This window comes from Delphinus delphis, chromosome 8 (genome assembly GCF_949987515.2).
Source record: "Delphinus delphis chromosome 8, mDelDel1.2, whole genome shotgun sequence".
Classification (NCBI taxonomy): Eukaryota; Metazoa; Chordata; class Mammalia; order Artiodactyla; family Delphinidae; genus Delphinus; species Delphinus delphis.
Window position 1 is genome coordinate 31,526,855 of NC_082690.1, and position 13,609 is coordinate 31,540,463.

Here is a 13,609-nt window from a genome sequence, read left to right on the forward strand (position 1 = left end):
TAAAATACCAGAAACATACCTTAAATTTTACATCCCAAAAAATACCACAAAACTATCAGAATCTAAATACTATTTATGAATCAAACCTAAAAGTAATCCAATCTTCATTGGCCATTTCTTGAAATCCTTGCTGAAACTCTTCATAAAGGGCCCAAATTTGTGCACAGCTCTCAATGTCCTTAGAGATGCTATATGCCAAGGAGAAGTTGGGCTCTTCTAGGCCAAAATGATGGCAATCATCACTATAGAAACAAGTAGCAAATATCATTAATTTTTTAAAAAGAAAAACTGTTAAATATCAGTAAGTTTAACTAATTAATATTTAACTGCATTCCCTGTGTGTGTTTGTGTGCATGTATCTGACAGCAGAGATAGACAGTGGGAGGCTATGTCTACTTTACATAAGAATTTTACTTAACTACTTAGGAACGAGCTCTTCCAAATTCATTAATATGCATTTTTTCCAAAGGAGTCAAAGTAAAATTGGTAATATATATAAATATATTTTATGTATATATGTCATATATATAAATATTCAGAATTGCACAAATTTATGGATTAATCTGAGAACAGATTAAAGAATATCCATTAATATTCTTCTAGGTTGAAAGAATTAGCTTCTAGAACATAAGATATTCTTCATCTAATTAATGTAATATCACTTAATAAACGTGGTACTAAAACCTCCACTCACCTATGAAGCCAATTAATTTATGGATGCATTTACCTAAATGGACCAAACCTAAAACAATTATTAAACTTAATATTTGTATTATTATAACATAAAACAACAAATATTTTTCTTTGAAGTCTCATCATTTTGCTAGGTTCATTTTTTTTCCAGAAGCTCTAAAAGTAATTGTCCATTAATTTTATATATTCCATTTTTAAGTACAATGAGATCACATAAAGCAATATTCCAACTCCCTAATTTAACTTTTAAGTAAATTTAATTTTCTATTATTATTATTATTTAATTCGCTATTATAACTTCTATTATTTCTATTCCTAGGCCTAACCAGAAATCTGCTTTTCTCTTAAAATCCTAATATAATTCAACAACTCCTAAGAAAGCAGTAGCATGAGCACTTAATACTGGTATTTTTAAAACTGCTGAAGTTTATAAGGAAAGACATTAAGATAATAAATATAAGAACATTACTAGCTTAATATATAAATACAAAACTCTCTTTTCCAAAATGTGTACTACCAGTTTTAAAGAATAAACATACACAAGCTTTTTTCTTATGACTTCAAGATCATCAAACTCAATTTTTTTCTCTTTTATTGACTTGGCACTTTTATCAAGAGTATTTTGCTGGCCAGTTTCAATAACATCATCACCAGGCTTTAGTTGGTCCCAACGAGCTTTAAATTTTTCCAGTTCTTGATAATAGATCTGAAGACGTGATTTCACATTTCCTTTCATCACTTCAATCTATAAGGCAATAGAGTTTACATAATTTAATTCAAAGTAAAATCTTACTTTATATTCACATTTTTATTTCCAACATTTCAATTTAAAGGTCAAAAAATATCAGTATCAGCTTTTCAAAGATTATTCTTTACTACTGATTTCAAGTACACTAAAATAACTCAAAAATAAATTAGACCATAAATTTACAAAAACAAGAGATATACTGCAAACATCATCATTACAAAATCATTCATGTGATTAACAGCATCCATCATAACTATCAACAAAATCAATGTGATAAAAAAAATTTGATCAATGACCTCCAGTTGTTCTACCTGATTATACAGCTGTTTAATAAAGGAGGGCATTTCCCAGTCTCCCATGCAGCTAACAGCCATAAGACTAAGTGCTGGTCAATAGGATATGAGTGCAATAGATGTGTACAACTTCCAGATTATACCCTTAAAAGATACCATACACAGTAGGTAAATAAATTTATTCATAAGAAAGACTGAAAATAATGTCACATACATTCCTGGTACGGTAGGAAACAAAGATAAACTATATGACATGAACATCATTTATACAAAGTGTTTTACTGTATGGAAGTACTGAGGGAGGTCAATTTCATCAGCAATATATTGGGTTGGCCAAAAAGTTCCTTCAGGTTTTTCCATAAGAACAGAAAACCTGAGCTTATAAATTCTTACAAACCTGAGCTATAACGGAATAAAGATAAGCAAGAAATCTTAAATGAGAAAAAAAAACTGTTTCCATTTTAACAAAATGACCAAAATGTTCTTACCTGATCTTTAATCATAAGTTGGTGACTTTCCATCATCAACTCAAATTTATCCCACTTAGCTTTCAGATTACTAATTGTTTCTAAACCTCCACCTGCCACAGTCCGTAAAAGTCTGTTTTTATCTTCAGCTTCTTGAAATAAGGGCAAAATCTAAAGGTTAAAAAATGACATGTGAAAACCAACATATTTTATCAAATTTATTAAGATTCCATTTATTTAAAATTGTTTCATGATTTGCTTTTTAAATCAAGATTTTTGCTTTTACATAATTTGTTTTGTTTTTTTCTGTTTTTTTTTAAGAAGATGTTGGGGGTAGGAGTTTATTAACTTATTTATTTATTTTTGCTGTGTTGGGTCTTCGTTTCTGTGCCAGGGCTTTCTCTAGTTGTGGCAAGCGGGGGCCACTCTTCATCACGCTGCGCAGGCCTCTCACTATCGCAGCCTCTCTTGTTGTGGAGCACAGGCTCCAGACACGCAGGCTCAGTAGTTGTGGCTCACGGGCCTAGTTGCTCTGTGGCATGTGGGATCCTCAAAGACCAGGGCTCGAACCCGTGTCCCCTGCATTAGCAGGCAGATTCTCAACCATTGCGTGACCAGGGAAGCCCAATTTGTTTTGTTTTGTTTTTGTTTTTCTTTTGGTTATTTAGTAACATATTGTCTAGTCTCCACGTGTTTGTGTTTTTTACGTTTCTTTCCCTGTAATTCATTTCTAATCTCATAGCGTTGTGGTCAGAAAAGATGCTTGATATGATTTCAATTTTTTTAAATTAACTGAGGCTTGATTTGTGACCCAAGATGTGATGTATCCTGGAGAATGTCCGTGCGCACTTGAGAAGAAATTGTAATCTGCTGTTTTAGGATGGAATGTCCTATAAGTATCGATTAAATCTCTCTGGTCTACTGTGTCATTTAAAGCTTCTGTTTCCTTATTTATTTTCACTTTGGATGATCTGTCCATTGGTGTAAGCGAGGTGTTAAAGTCCCCCACTATTATTGCATTACTGTCGATTTCCTCTTTTATAGCTGTTAGCAGTTGCCTTATGTATTGAGGTGCTCCTATGTTGGGTGCATATATATTTATAATTGTTATATCTTCTTCTTGGATTGATCCCTTGATCATTATGTAGTGTCCTTCCTTGTCTCTTGTAACATTCTTTAGTTTAAAGTCTGTTTTATCTGATATGAGTATTGCTACTCCAGCTTTCTTTTGATTACCATTTGCATGGAGTATCTTTTTCCATCCCCTCACTTTTAGTCTGTATGTGTCCATAAGTCTGAAGTGGATCCCTTGTAGACAGCATATATATGGGTCTTGTTTTTGTATCCATTCAGCAAGCCTGTGTCTTTTGGTTGGAGCATCTAATCCATTCACGTTTAAGGTAATTATTGACATGTATCTTCCTATGACTATTTTCTTAATTGTTTTGGGTTTGTTCTTGTAGGTCCTTTTCTTCTCTTGTGTTTCCCACTTAGAGAATTTCCTTTAGCACTTGTTGTAGAGCTGGTCTGGTGGTGCTGAATTCTCTTAGTTTTTGCTTGTCTGTAAAGCTTTTGATTTCTCCATCGAATCTGAATGAGATCCTTGCCGGGTAGAGGAATCTTGGTTGTAGGTTCTTCCCTTTCATCACTTTATCATGCCACTCCCTTCTGGCTTGTAGAGTTTCTGCTGAGAAATCAGCTATTAACCTTATGGGAGTTCCCTTGTATGTTATTTGTCGTTTTTCCCTTGCTGCTTTCAATAATTTTTCTTTGTCTTTAATTTTTGCCAATTTGATTACTGTGTGCCTTGGCGTGTTTCTCCTTGGGTTTATCCTGTATGGGACTCTTTGTGCTTCCTGGACTTGGGTGGCTATTTCCTTTCCCATGTTAGGGAATTTTTCGACTATAATCTCTTCAAATATTTTCTCGGCTCCTTTCTCTCTCTCTTCTCCTTCTGGGACCCGTATAATGCGAATGTTGTTGCATTTAATATTGTCCCAGAGGTCTCTTAGGCTGTCTTCATTTCTTTTCATTCTTTTTTCTTTATTCTGTTCTGCGGCAATGAATTCCACCATTCTGCCTTCCAGGTCACTTATCCATCCTTATGCCTCAGTTATTCTGCTATTGATTCCTTCTAGGGTAGTTTTCACTTTGGTTATTGTATTGTTCATCTCTGTTTGTTTGTTCTCTAATTCTTCTAGGTCTTTGTTAAACATTTCTTGCATCTTCTCGACCTTTGCCTCCATTTTTTCCCCAAGGTCCTGGATCATCTTCACTATCATTATTCTGAATTCTTTTTCTGGAAGGTTTCCTATCTCTACTTCATTCAGTTGTTTTTCTGGGGTTTTATCTTGTTCCTTCATCTGGTACATAGCCCTCTGACTTTTCATCTTGCCTATCTTTCTGTGAATGTGTTTTTTGTTCCACAGGCTGCAGGATTGTAGTTCTTCTTGCTTCTGCTCTCTGCTCTCTGGTGTATGAGGCTATCTAAGAGGCTTGTGCAAGTTTCCTGATGGAAGGGACTGTACATAATTTGTTATATCCTGGATATAAAGTTTCTAACGTTTATTATTATATGCAAACTCAACTAAGACACTTAAACATCAAAAGTTAAAAAGGATAATAAAAGTGGTAATATGAAACTTAATTAAATCATGAATATAGGAAGACAATACTATAGGTGTTCAAAGTGAAGTTCTTATTATAAAAGTTCCATTCATAAGAAAATGCTAAAGAGGCTTCTAAAATTAGTGACTATCTAGAAGCATAGATTAACTAAATTATCCTACTTAACAGAGAAGGGTAAGTCATGAAAAAAAAGGTACTTAAGAAAGGGAAAACTGAAGAATCGGAACCAAGCTCCTGTATTCAGCTTCTACCTGAAATGCCCTGAGCTGTGTATAATGAGCAGTCTGTTAAACAGTCTAGGTGTAGGTCAGTAAGTGCTAAACTACTCAAATTGCTTCTAGGCCTTTTAAAGCACCATAAAAGAACAGTGTCCTATAATTTATACCTGTGCTTTTACTACTCAACAAAGCAATAAAATCCACTGAAAGTATTTTAAAATCACTGTGCATATATAATAGGCAAAAAAAAAAAAAATTAAAACATATCTCAATGACCAGCTTGCAATTTCTGGGCAGGATCAGTTTCACCTGAGAAACAGAAAAACAATGGACCAAGAATCCATGTTGTACTAGGAAAATCAGTGAGAGAAAAAATAGAGCAGGATTCTAATTTCCTGTATGTGAACAGAACTTAGCCTGTGAAGACATTAAAACAGTTTTCAAGTCCACCTGCATGTATTCCTACTTCTTCAAATCCACACGCCAACAGAGAGACATACCAAAACACAATTCTGTAACATCTTGCTGCTTAAAACCCAGCAACGACTCCTCAGTGCCCACAAAATCAAACCTAGGATCCTTAATGTGACTCACATGACCTAGATTCTGCCTAGCTCTTTATACTGTCTCGTGCCACTTCCTGCCTCACATGTTGTTCCCAACATACATCTATTTCTCATAGTTTTTGTGATGACACACTTTCATCCCACTTCATTATCAATCTCCTTAGCTGCCTCCATCTATGCTTGAAGTCTAAATTTCGGAAAGCTCAAAGCTGATCCTATAACCTCTACAGTTTGTTATCAACCAGATGATCTAGTTCAATCCTATGGCTTTAAACATCATGAATATTAAGATGATTTCCAAATTTATATCTCTAGTCTTCAACTTTACTCTAACTTCCTTATTCCTTATTCTACCTGACATCTCAATCCCCACCACTTCCAATCTCCAAACAACTCCCCTCTCTAGTCATCCTCATCTCAGTAAATGGTACCATTAGCTTTCCAGCTGCTCAAGCCAAAAACCTAGGAGACATGTTTATTGCTTTTTCTCTAAGCTCCGTCTACTTCTAATACATCAGAAGACCTTGGTGCTAACTCTAAAGTGCATCATCAATTTCTCCGGTTCTTTCCATCTCCTCTGCTATTCCATGGTACAAGCTTCCATCACCTCTTGTATACCAGTTGCAATATCCTACTAACTGGACTCTCTGCTACTATTGTCTCCCTCCAATCCATTCTTTACAGAGCAGCCAGAGTAATCACTTCAAAATGTAAACCAGACTGTATCCCTTCCCTGCTTAAATCCCTGTAAGGACTTTCTATTACTTTTAGAAAAAAAACCCCAAATCCTTATGATTGTTTAAAAGTACCTTCATAATCTGGCCCTTGCCTACCTCTCCAATTTCACCTCAAACCATTTTTTCCTTGAATAATATGGCTTTCTTCATAACTAAGTTTCTTGACAATATTTTCACCTATCTTCCTTAAGCATACCAAACTCCTTCTCTACCTTAAGATCTTTGTATTTGTTGTTCTATCTGCCCCCTAAATCGCGGAATGGTTGCCTCCTTAAGTTTTTCAGGTCTCAGTGCAGATAGATGTCATCTATCTGATAAGGTATCCACAACTGCCCACTCTAAGAAACATCCCCCAGATTATCATGCACTGCTGTAGCTCCTCTTGCTCCTCTCTTTTCTCTGTCCTGTCTCTGTCTCTCCCTCTCTCTCTCTCTGACACACACACACACAAACACACACACACACGAATGCAAATTTCATGAGAATAGAGCATGTTCATAGCTGTAACCACAACTCCTAGCACAATGCCTAGAATATATCAGGTGATCTATAAGTATCTGTCAAATAAATAAATGAATGAACGCCTCTGCTAAATCAAGCTAACTGCCACAGCTCATAATGCTATTCCTTCTTTAGTTATTTCCTTCTACTAGACAAGTACATTATTTTATTTGCCTTTAAATCCTCTTTATACCCTTAAGCTTTCCATATAAAAGTTTATAATTCCTTCCACCATGAAGGTGTATTATTTCATTTACCTCTAATCTATCTAATAATTTTAAGCCTATCACATAATAGGAGCATAAAAAACTTTGTATTCTATTTTGAATTATTTCTCCTCCTTCTTCTAAACATAACTAAGATCATCTATAATATGTTCTATAAAATTTTGACTTGCTTATTCTAGGCTCTAGCCTTCTAGATACTGTTTTTATGAATCCTTCACTTTTTTTTATCTTTGTCTCTAATTATGAGCTCCTCCATCATATGTGAGTGTGTGTGTGTGTGTGTGTGTGTGTGTGCTCCTAATTCTGCTCTAACTTCATACTTCAGCATCTTAAAAGTACAACCCTGGAAGTAACAGCATGAATTATTTATGTTTAGTTTTATTCTAATAAGCCACATCATAAAAGAGACCACAAATACTTCTGAAAATAATAATAAGCATTATTGTTACTGTTTCATTACAACAACATAACATCAAGAGTCCAGTCATGAACTGATCAATTGGACTAGATTTTATAGACTTCCTTATAATGCAATTATATGATATTTCTAAATAGTCACATAAAATTACCTAATTTAATCATCCCCAGTACAGTAAAAGAATAAATAAATTGCTTTGTGATTCTCACCTCTGGCTTCCGTTCTTGTAGCTTACTATATTGTAAATTTGCATTACCTATCTCTTCCACAGATTGCGGCATAATTGTTAAGACTGCCATAGCTTCAGTAACGAATGTATCAATTTCATGTAAATGAGCTGAAATAGGTAACATTGAAATGTAAGAAAAATTATTATTATCATGAAAAATATTTAATTACATAATTTCTAAATCAAGGAATGTTAGAAGTAATCACTATATGAAATACATTAAATCCTAAGTAGTCATTTGCTTTCATAAAGCAAAATTCAAAATGTAGAATAAGCAAAGAAATTTCTTCTCATGAAACTGTAATTGTTTTACATGACACTTAAAATTTTTGAGAAGAAATTTAAAATGTACTCACTCAGTAAATTTAACTCAAAATTGGTAACTTTTTCAGTCTTTTAAATAATATGCTAAAACACCACAGCTTAAAGGAAAAAGGAAACACTGATATTTTGGAAAATAGTACAGGCATACCTCATTTTATTGTGCTTCACTTTATTGTGCTTTGCAGATTTTGCATTTTTTACATATTGAAGGTTTGTGGCAACTCTGCATGGAGCAAGTTTATCAGTGGCAATTTTCCAACAGCATTTACTTGCTTCATGTCTCTGTGTCACGTCTTGGTAATTCCCCCAATATTTCAAACTTTTCCATTATTAATTACATTTGTTATGGTGATCTGTGATCAGTGATCTTTGATGTTACTGTTGTAATTGTTTTGGGGCACCATGAACCACACCCACGTAAAACAGTGAACTTAACTGACAAATGTTGTATATATTCCGGCTGTTTCACCTCTCTATTCCCTCAGACACAAAAATATTGAAATTGGGCCAATTAATAAGGCTACAATGGCCCCTGAGTATTCAAGTGAAAGAAAGAGTTACACATCTCTCACTTTAAACCAAAAGCTAGAAATGATTAAGCTTAGTGAGGAAGGCATGTCTAATGATGAGATAGGCCAAAAACTAGGCCTCTTGCACCAAACAGTTAGCCAAGGAAAAGTTCTTAAGGGAAATTAATATGCTGTTCTCCAGTGAACACAAATGGTAAGAAAGCGAAACAGGATTACTGTTTATATGGAGAAAGTTTTAGTGATCTGAATAGAAGATCAAACCAGCTACAACAGCCCCTTAAGCCACAGCATAATCCAGAGCAAGGCCCCAACTCTCTTCAATTCTGTAAAGACTGAGAGAGGTGAGGAAGCTGCAGAAGAAAAGTTTGAAGCTAACAGAGGTTGGTTCATGAGATTTAAAGAAAGAAGCCATCTCCGCAACATAAAAAGTATAAGATGAAGCAGCATGTGCTGATACACAAACTGCAGCAAGTTATCCAGATGATCTAGCTAAGATAGTTAATGAAAGCTGCTCCACTAAACAACAGATTTTCAATGGAGATGAAGAAGCCTTCTATTAGAAGAAGATACCATCGAGGACTTTCACAGCTAGAGAGAAGTCAATGCCTGGATTCAAAGATTCAAAAGATAGGCTGACTCTCTTGTTAGAGGCTAATGCAGCTGGTAACTTAAGTTGATGCCAATGCTCATCTGCCATTCAAAAAAATCACAGCACCTTTAAGAATTATGTTGAATCTATTCTGCCTGTGCTCCAGAAATGGAACAACAAAGATTGATGACAGCACATCTGTTTACAATATGGTTTACTGAATATTTTAAGCTCACTGCTGAGAGCTACTGCTCAGAAAAAAAAGATTCAAAATACAACTGCTCATTGACAATGCACCTGGTCATCCAAGTGCTCTGATGGAGATGTACAAGATACATGTTGTTTTCATGCCTGCTAACACAACATCCATCCTGCTGCCCATAGATCAATAAGTAATTTCAACATTCAAGTCTTATTATTTAAGAAATACATTTTATAAGGCTATAGCTGCAACTGAGAGTGATTTATCTGATGCATCTGGGCAAAATAAATTGAAAATCTTCTGGAAGGGATTCACCATTCCAGATGCAATTAAGAGCATTCGTGATTCATGGAAAGAGGTCAAAATATAAATGTTAACAGGAGTTTGGAAGAAGTTGATTCCAACCCTCATGGATGACTTTGAGGGATTCAAGACTTCAGTGGAGGAAGTAACTAAAGATAAGATAAAAATAGCAAGAGAACTAGAATTAGAGGTGGAGCTTAAAGATGTGAATGAATTCCTGCAATCTCATGATAAAACTTTCACAAATGAGGCATTGCTTCTTATGGATAAGCAAAGAAAGTGGTTACTTGTAATTTTGAGAATCTAGTCCTGGTGAAGATGCTGTGAAGATTGTTGAAATGATAACAAAGGATTTAGAATACTGAATGAACTTAGTTAATGAAGCAGCAGCAGGGTTTGAGGAGGCTGACTCCAATTTTGAAAGAAGTATTACTGTGGGTAAAATGCTATCAAACAGCATTGCACGCTACAGAGAAAGGAAGAGTCCATCGATGCAGCACACTTCAGAGTTGTCTTATTTTAATAAACTGCCACGGCCACCCCACCCTTCAGCAACCACCTCCCTGATCAGTCAGCAACCATCAACGTCAAGGCAAGACCCTCCACCAGCAAAAAGATTGTGACTCACTGAAGACTCAGGTGATGGTTAGCATTTTTTAGCAATAAAGCATTTTTTAACTAAGGTATGTAAATTGTTTATTCAGACATAATGCTTACTGCATCCTTAACAGACTACAGTATATGTAAACATAACTTTTATATGCACTGGGAGACCAAAAGATTCCCACGGCTCTCTTTATCACAATATTCTTTATTGCGGTGGTCTGGAACTAAACCCACAATATCTCCAAGTTATGCCTGTAGTCATTTGAAGAGATAAGGATAAATACATTATACCAGAATTACCTCCTTTCTCAGTAGCATATGAAACAAACTGATACTAGCTCACACTGCAAATAATAAAAAATGCCTTCAATTTTTAGACCTCTCAGGAGTTGAATATGGAGTTTCCTACTTTATTAAAACTACTTTAAGCATATTTTACTTCATATTATTTTCTAGATTATCTTTTATTTTAATCATCATTGAGATTCATATTTCATAACTATAAAAATGTAAAAGTGTCTTTACCCTGAATGGACTTCTTCAAAGAAAGAACAAGCACGTCAAATAACTTCTGGATGAGATCATCAATCACAGTCTTCACAGGGTTACAATTAATATTTAAACAATCTACCTTGACAGTACTGAAAAATGCCAAAGGACATATTCTGACATGAAAAAGACTAATCACAAGAAAAGAGTCTCATTATAATATGAGTTTGTGTAATACATTTTACAATATCATCCAAACATATTATTGTGATCTTTAAGCACATTTAGATTTCATTTAGCAAAAATGAACACATACTAATACTAACACATACTAATACTAACACATACTAATATGAAGTTTTTCATTAAACAATGATTTTGTTATAATTCTACAGTTTTTAATAATCCAATGTATCAGTTTAAAAAAAAGCAGCACATTATGAATTTACTAAAGTATCAACATGAATATATTTAAATTTTTACATGCTTTACTTGTCACAGTATGTAACATACTTATTTAAAGATTTATAAAATAAATTATTATCCTGTAGTCAAAGTACAAGCAATAATGATAGGGAAAATAAAACAAACATAGAAAGTGAATATAGATTATAAAGACACTAAAGCAATAAAACATACCATTTTCTACCTATCTAATTCACAAGAATGCAATGAATTGTTAATTCATATCTTCAATCATGTGGGCAAATAGAGAACTCTCAGAACTGTTGGTCAGAGTATAAAACAATACAACTTTTGCAAGGGCAATTTACCTATATCAAATTTTAAAATAGGTATATTCTTTTATCTTAGTAACTTCACTTTTAGAACTTATCCTAAGGAGATTTTCAGGGCAGACTCCAAGATTTACATACAGGTATCTTCTTCAAAGTATTAATTATAATAGTGAAAAAATAGAAGTAAACTAAATACCAGAGTGGCTAAATAAATTATTATATATCTATACAATTTAAAGTCATATTTTTGAGGACCAGATAATGACATGGTGAAATACTAATGATTAGTGTTAAATAAATAGCAGGATACAGTATGATCCAAATTTTGTAAGCAGATGTACTAATATGTCCAAAACATCAAATATTAACAGCAATTGTCATTATGCCTTTTTATATTTTAAAAAATTTATAAAACAAATGTACTATTTTAACAATCAGAAAAAAGGCATATATTTTTAAGAACATTAATTCTTTGCATGGTACTCTGAATGCAAATTATAATGTTCTAAACAAACAGAAGTTGAACCAGAATCATTCATCTGAGTAAACCTCATATTTATCTTAAATTATATAAAGTAAAAAAAGTCTGGAAATTTTGGTCTAAAAAATTATTTAGAAAGACTCTTTTTAAAACATAGAACCAGGTGATATTCTTAGAAAGCAAGTTATAAGCGTTAAAGTTTCATTATAAAAATACAATTTTCTCTTAAAGTTTTATTTATTCTCAATCACCCACTAACTGGAGAGGTTTAAACTCCAGTTCTTAACCACCAAAACCTAAGAGTCAATTTGTCTTATACATGAAGTTATTTGATTTTTGAAATCCTGACACAAAATGTCTAAATTTCTAACATTTGATATATGAAAATAGATGATTTTGGTAAACCTAAAAACATTATACCATATTTTACTAATGAATTAATACATAAAGTGATATGATTACAGCAGAGTTGTACACACTGAATCTTGTGGACAAGACTAATGTTCACCTTTCAATTGAAAATATTGTTAATGTGCAATTGAGGCTCCATTCAGCCATAGACAGAATGGGATGGACATAGATGGCCTACCCAAAAAGTATATCCTTACTGCAGTATCTGAAGTACATCCTCAGGATATGGATTTTCTAATCTTACAGCATATTTCCCAAAAGTACCCATAAAATAATTATCTGTGTGTGTATATATGTGTGTATTAGCTTAGATGAATACATGTTAACTTATAAGCAAGAAACAGAAAAATGAAATATGGCATGTAGGACAGGCATTCTTTTTGTTTTGTTTAGCTTTGGCAGGGAAGTATAAATAGAAACCCCGTCTATAGAAAAGGACAAACAAATAGCAGTAGCAGCAGTAGAGGTCTTGGGCAGTCAGGTAACAGCATAAAGTCAAACAAAAATGGGCTCAAATAGAGTATCCAACAGAGAAATCTCATGTTCAAACATTACAAAAACACTGACTTTTCCTTACTTCAAAGTAACATTAATGGCACTATCATTATCCTAGTCATCCAAGTTCAAACCTTCAAGCCATTTGTCTTTTCTCTATTCCTCATCCCTCATCTTCCTTCAAAAGTAAGACCCCTTAATACCTCATAATATTTCCTCCTCCACATTTTGAATACCAACAACTTGATTCAATTAATTATTACTGGGTTTCTGGATGAAGACAGACGAACCTCTCTTCCTCCAGGATCTCTTGATTCCACCATACAACTCTATTTCCAGATTAACATTCCTAATGTATAGCTTTGGTACTAACACGCTTCTGTTTAGAAACCTTCAACAACTAATCATTCTAACACGAATAACATCCAAATTCCCTGTTTTAGAATGTAAGACTCTCCCAAATCTGTACTTTATCTACTCCTTTCCAGAAATATCTCCTCTAGTCCCTAATAAAACATTAACCCTAATCAAATTCTCAATTAACCAACTTCTGTTTTCAGTATATAAATCCCTCTCCTGAGAGACTCTGCTTTAACCTCCAATTCTCATTTCTACCCATCAAAATCCTAGTTCAACTATTTCTATCTTAATGAAGCTTTCCCTGATTTTGCCACAAATGGATGGGATATCATCCTGTAAATCTCCATAGCCTTTAGT

At 33.8% G+C, this 13,609-nt stretch overlaps 1 protein-coding gene across 1 annotated transcript in view; it reads right to left on the bottom strand.

Moving 5' to 3' along the window:
• Positions 1–13,609, bottom strand: part of DYNC2H1 (dynein cytoplasmic 2 heavy chain 1) — a 366,248-nt gene that overhangs the window by 310,970 nt on the left and 41,669 nt on the right. Inside the window, exons 19-23 of the mRNA XM_060018033.1 lie at positions 10,805–10,920; positions 7,706–7,833; positions 2,223–2,372; positions 1,233–1,438; positions 87–242 (exon numbers count right to left, since the gene is read on the bottom strand). Of these exons, the coding sequence (XP_059874016.1) occupies positions 87–242; positions 1,233–1,438; positions 2,223–2,372; positions 7,706–7,833; positions 10,805–10,920 (756 nt within the window). The remainder of the gene's footprint in view (positions 1–86; positions 243–1,232; positions 1,439–2,222; positions 2,373–7,705; positions 7,834–10,804; positions 10,921–13,609) is intronic.